The 5697-nt window shown below is 39.8% G+C and overlaps 1 protein-coding gene across 1 annotated transcript; it reads left to right on the top strand.

Annotated features, from left to right (window-relative positions):
* Positions 1-721: 721 nt before the first annotated feature.
* On the top strand, positions 722-4427 carry LOC147076504 (uncharacterized). Its single transcript, XM_085941163.1, has 3 exons — positions 722-940; positions 2124-3660; positions 4298-4427. Exons 1-2 carry the CDS (start codon positions 722-724, stop codon positions 3609-3611), a joined length of 1707 nt encoding a protein of 568 aa, XP_085797289.1. The 3' UTR covers positions 3612-3660; positions 4298-4427.
* Positions 4428-5697: the final 1270 nt, after the last annotated feature.

Genomic DNA, 5697 nt, shown 5'->3' with positions numbered 1-5697 from the left:
AGCGACGTTGGACCTGGCTCGGCCACGTGCTGCGGATGCCAGAAGAGAACTTCAACCTGGCTTGCCTGTTCTTCAAGCCGACCGGATTCCGGCGTCCTGGAAAGCCGCTAAATACAATCTACAGAGTGTATACGGCGGAGCTACGGGATGCTGGTTTTGGAACGAAGCAAGAAGACAGGCGAGCGACAGGGATTCTTGGAGGCGTCGCGTGGTGTCCATAATATGCTCCAGCTAAGGGGCGGATATGGCCAGAGAAGAAGACAATATTTTTCTAGTTTGTATGCTGCTGACTTTCTTCTATTTTGTTTACCAACATTTCATTAGTTTGAAGAATCGTCAAAATTGCTATTTCTGATCACTTAGGTACATAAAAGTAAGAATACAGTAGGTACCCATGGAGTGCATAATCTTTGAAGAAGAAGATAGTATATCAGTCTATAATACCACATTTTTTCTCTATGTGTGTTACGGTAAGAAAATATAATGGATTTTTAATTATAATGTAATTTTGGACAATGAAGTTTTATTAAAATATGTCTAAAAAAAGAAAGAATTACCTATAAATCACTGTGTCACTCGTTAAAAAGAAGCTGAAATTAAACAAAAGTGTTGTTAGAACAGATGTTTTAAAAGAATCATGAACACAACGTATTGTACTAAACAAAGTAAGCGATACAAAAAAACTCTGGACAATGGACTAGAATATTTGTAATGGCATTGAATGGGGCAGAAGCAAGTTCAGGCCATAGGGTTTAAGGTATTTAAGGTAAGTGTTTCTCTTGGATTGGTACACTTGTCGTCTCGTCATCACCAGGGTAATACCACTGCCAAAGACTCCTCCAGATCCTCCGGCGAAGAAGAAGAAGAAGTGATTGCTACTAAGATGGCCAGAATCTCATCCGCATTTCTCCTTTTGGGGCTGTTTGTTTTCGCAGCTACGGTAAACAGCTAACTTGTTATTCTCAATCTTTTCTTTAAGTTTTCTCCTAAGATATAAGTGTGTTTTCTGTTAGTCATACAATAATATATCGTTACGTAAAGCTCAGAAACTTGGATAGTATCTTCGAATGTGACATCAATGACAAAATTTACGCATGAATAAACAAAATTTTAACCAGCTGTTGGGCGCACTGAATCTTTCGACTTGGTCACCACAAGGGCTAATTTTATTACTTATATAACACTTACAAGAAGATTTATTTTAGTTTCTTTTTCTAGACCATCATTTTCTCCTCATTCTCCTGACCATTATACTCAATAAACTCAGTCAAAGCAGACTCGAATGCGTGGTAACCTTAGTCTTGGATGACCACTCCCAAGATATTCCCAGGCAAAAAACTAATCCAGACACCTTAAATCAAATACTCGATATGCCCGATTGATACCGAGTATTGTTTGGATGGGAGTTGTGAATTATATTATTAAAATTGACTTGACGTGACAATAAACCTCTTATTGATTTGAAAATGCAAAGTTTATTATTATTAGTTTAATAAAGTTTAATTAATAATGTGTATATTTATATAATATATTATATTTTTAATATATTTTTCAATCCCTGTGCGTCATGTCCAACATGCATCTTTCCATTCCACGTAGTGTTTGAAATTCGTTTGAATTAAGATTCATGTTTTGAGCTCATACGTTAGGTTAAGTTAGTACTGAAAGTCTGAAAGGGCACATGGCTTAAACATTAAACCCTTAATTGCATGGTGTTGCCTTTCAGCAACAAACTGTATTGATCTTTTAGTATATTTTTTTTCGTGTGATTGAAATTATAATTAAAAACTTGTAGTTCTCTGCAGTTTACAAAATTTGCTGAAAAATAGTTAAGTATAATTTTTATTCACAGATTCCAATGTTAATTTATAATAATATTAAACATTAATAATTAATGTGATCAACTTAGAAAAGTAAGGGTCGCCATCAAGCATTTAATAGTTAAGTGTTCAGGGATAGTGGGTTTGAATAGTTTTTTTTAGATATCTGATTTCATACTCTACCACACCTATGAACTAAGTGGGAACATTCTTTGTTTATATAACTTTACTATATTGTTTCATTTTCATTGTCAAGTTACTTATAATTATTCGGATAAGATAATAATTTAAATAATATTTCAGTTCAACCAAGGATTGAGCGCTCCGTCCGATTCAAAGGATGAATACGTCGAAGAGCATCACGTCGAAGAGCGTCCCGTCGAAGAGCACCCCGTCGAAGAGGTTAAGTATGTAGAGAAGAAACACGTAGAGGAGGAAAGGCACGACGAAGGCTGGCACGGGGAAGACGGTGGCGGTGCCTCAGCAAGTGCTGCTGCTAGTTCCGGAGGAAAGGGAGGATCTAGTGCTACTGGTGCAGCAAGTTCTGGTGGTAAGGGAGGAAGCTCCGCTACCGGTGCTGCCAGTTCAGGCGGAAAAGGAGGCAGCAGTGCCACCGGCGCAGCTTCTTCAGGCGGAAAGGGAGGAAGCTCTGCTACTGGAGCCGCTAGCTCCGGAGGCAAAGGAGGTTCCAGCGCAACTGGCGCAGCTTCTTCCGGTGGAAAGGGAGGATCTAGTGCTACCGGTGCCGCTAGCTCGGGTGGAAAGGGAGGTAGTTCCGCTACTGGCGCCGCTAGTTCCGGTGGCAAAGGAGGTTCAAGTGCGACTGGTGCCGCTTCTTCTGGAGGTAAAGGAGGATCTAGTGCTACTGGGGCGGCAAGTTCAGGTGGCAAGGGGGGTAGTGCAGTAACTGGTGCCGCTAGTTCAGGTGGAAAAGGAGGCTCAAGTGCTACTGGCGCCGCTTCTTCTGGAGGTAAAGGAGGTAGCAGTGCTACCGGTGCAGCTTCTTCTGGTGGAAAGGGAGGTTCTAGTGCAACCGGTGCTGCCAGTTCTGGAGGAAAGGGAGGTAGTTCTGCGACTGGAGCCGCCAGTTCAGGTGGCAAGGGAGGTTCTAGCGCAACTGGCGCTGCAAGTTCTGGTGGTAAGGGAGGAAGTAGTGCCACTGGCGCAGCTGCTTCTGGAGGAAAAGGAGGATCTAGTGCTACCGGTGCTGCCAGTTCTGGAGGAAAGGGAGGAAGCGCAGCCACTGGCGCAGCTAGCTCAGGAGGTAAAGGAGGAAGCTCTGCTACTGGCGCAGCAAGTTCTGGTGGTAAAGGAGGCAGTGCTGCAACTGGCGCAGCTAGCTCAGGTGGTAAAGGAGGAAGCTCTGCTACTGGCGCAGCAAGTTCTGGTGGTAAAGGAGGCAGTGCTGCAACTGGCGCAGCTAGCTCAGGTGGTAAAGGAGGAAGCTCTGCTACTGGCGCAGCAAGTTCTGGTGGTAAAGGAGGTAGTGCTGCAACTGGTGCAGCAAGCTCTGGTGGTAAAGGTGGTTCAAGTGCCACCGGAGCCGCGTCTTCTGGAGGAAAGGGTGGTAGCGCTGCTACTGGAGCTGCCAGTTCCGGAGGTAAAGGAGGAAGCGCCGCAACTGGTGCAGCCAGCTCTGGTGGAAAAGGAGGAAGTGCCGCAACTGGTGCGGCAAGCTCTGGAGGTAAAGGAGGCAGCTCCGCCACTGGCGCCGCTAGCTCAGGAGGAAAGGGAGGAAGCGCTGCTACTGGTAGCGCCGCCAGCGGTGGTGGTGGTGAGGGACACAAGTAAGCGACAGTTCAACCAAAAACTGAAAAGGGACTGGAAGTCATATCCACATGTAAGTAAGAAAAAGAATTCTATTTTTTATTTTCTAACTATTGTTATTCTGTAATAATATCATGAAGGTAAATAAATAAGGAACATGCAAGGATTTTTTTAAAATACCTACATATTAATTTCTTATTTTAATTTGGTAATATATTCCCTCGAAGGGACAAAACACACTGCGAGTGGCTGTGCATGTGCGATGTGCAAGCACCGTTTATGCCGCCTGTGCCGTGCGCGCATCGCCCTGCCTCTTGCAGTATGCTCCGCTACTAACAAACACATTTTCTAATATAAGATTAGAAAGGACGAAATATCGATTGATTGTGTGGCATTTGTGTGTTTCAATTCGAATTTTCTAGGCATGTTTTATAGTGGATATTTAGCCATTAAAATCAAGTTTCACAGGGAAACAGACGGAGTCGCTAGTCAATAGTAGTAGGCAATAAAAAAATGTTTTTCCTCAATAATATTTTTCCATTTGGTTTCATTTTTATAAACCATGATTGTTTCATATCTTGTACTTTACTTGGAGCCCTATTATTAGAATTTAAAAAGTTAAATGTGGCTCATATGCCCGAAAACTTTGGCGACCGCTAGCTTATTGTTATTTCAATGCTTTGCATACTTTATTATTTTTTTCTTTTCAGGTACTGTTTCACGGCTTTATAACGATGGATACACTTTCAGAAACGCCCGATGGAATTTTTGATTTTTCTCTTCTGGCAACGATTCTGATATTCGTTAAATATAATTATATCATTTCAATATAGATTTTTTATATATATTATCCATATATATTATATATATATATATGTTATATTAATATTTTATCTGTCATTTCTGCTTCACTTGTAATGATAACAATTCAGTATGGTATTAACGGAGTCATTATTTTTAGACATAAGTTTTTATGATTTAAAAAAAATATTTCACATCGATTTTATTTTAAACTGACAGCAAACCATGAAAAAAAATACAAATAGACATATACATATGTGTTTTAGTAATATACTAAATGCATTATGTATATAATATCCAGCGCTCGAAATGGAAAAGCCTACGAACCGGAGCGCTCGACAAATTTTCTGAAGATATTTACATAGTCATCAAATTATATGTGTATTTTATGAAAATAAGTGTGTCAGATTTTCTATTCTATGACCTATCTAGCTCAGACGCTCAACATATTTTTTCCACGAGACGGAGCGATAATTTTACAAATTTCACGAGCTGGAACGGCGCTCCGGTGCGTTCCGTTCCATTTCGAGCCCTAATAATATCACAAGAAGAGTCTATTTAAACGTCACTCACGCGTCTAGCCGAAACGAAACCGGTGTTTTTTTTTCTAGCAAACATAAATATACGCTATATGCTGCACTACATTAAGATACATGTGCTTCTTTCTTACCATCAGAACGTCTTAGTTAAGACTAACTTAACGTCGACATCTGTGCATGTAGCCATAAGCAATTAAACACTGTTTTAATGAGGAAAATACGGAAATCAAATTAAATTAAATAAAAAATCATTAAAGGCGTAGGTACATATTTCCTACGCTGGTTCCTCGTAACTGAGGATTCTGACAATAAGAATGATTTGACAGCCAGACAGGAGTCTTCTTTATGGCTCAGTTCAGCCTATGTAGCATGTGTCAGTAGAAAGTATATCTTATATAGTATATCTTATATAGTATATCTTATATAGTATATCTTATATAGTATATCTTATATAGTATATCTTATATAGTATATCTTATATAGTATATCTTGAATGTAAAGTTTCTTGACTATGTTGAATTAATCCAACCATCAGAAAGCAAACATCATAGCTTTCAATGCCTTGGATTTAAAAAAATAGAAATTCTTGATAAATGACTATAATAATAATATGAATCATTGGCTAAACCTAAAATCTTAGCTTCTTTCAATCATCAGTACCTAATTGAAAGTCAAAAACAGATCGTTTGGTTACCACTGATTGGAGGTATCTTGTAAAGCTTTGTTGTAAGCCATGGATCCTAACATATATTATGGGATTCGAACCTGTC

The sequence above is a fragment of the Rhyacophila brunnea genome, unplaced genomic scaffold, assembly GCF_057557595.1.
Source record: "Rhyacophila brunnea isolate RB1 unplaced genomic scaffold, BYU_Rbru_1.0 scaffold_13, whole genome shotgun sequence".
Taxonomy (NCBI): domain Eukaryota; kingdom Metazoa; phylum Arthropoda; class Insecta; order Trichoptera; family Rhyacophilidae; genus Rhyacophila; species Rhyacophila brunnea.
Note: the sequence above shows the minus strand (reverse complement) of the source record. Positions and strands in the feature narration are given on the sequence as shown.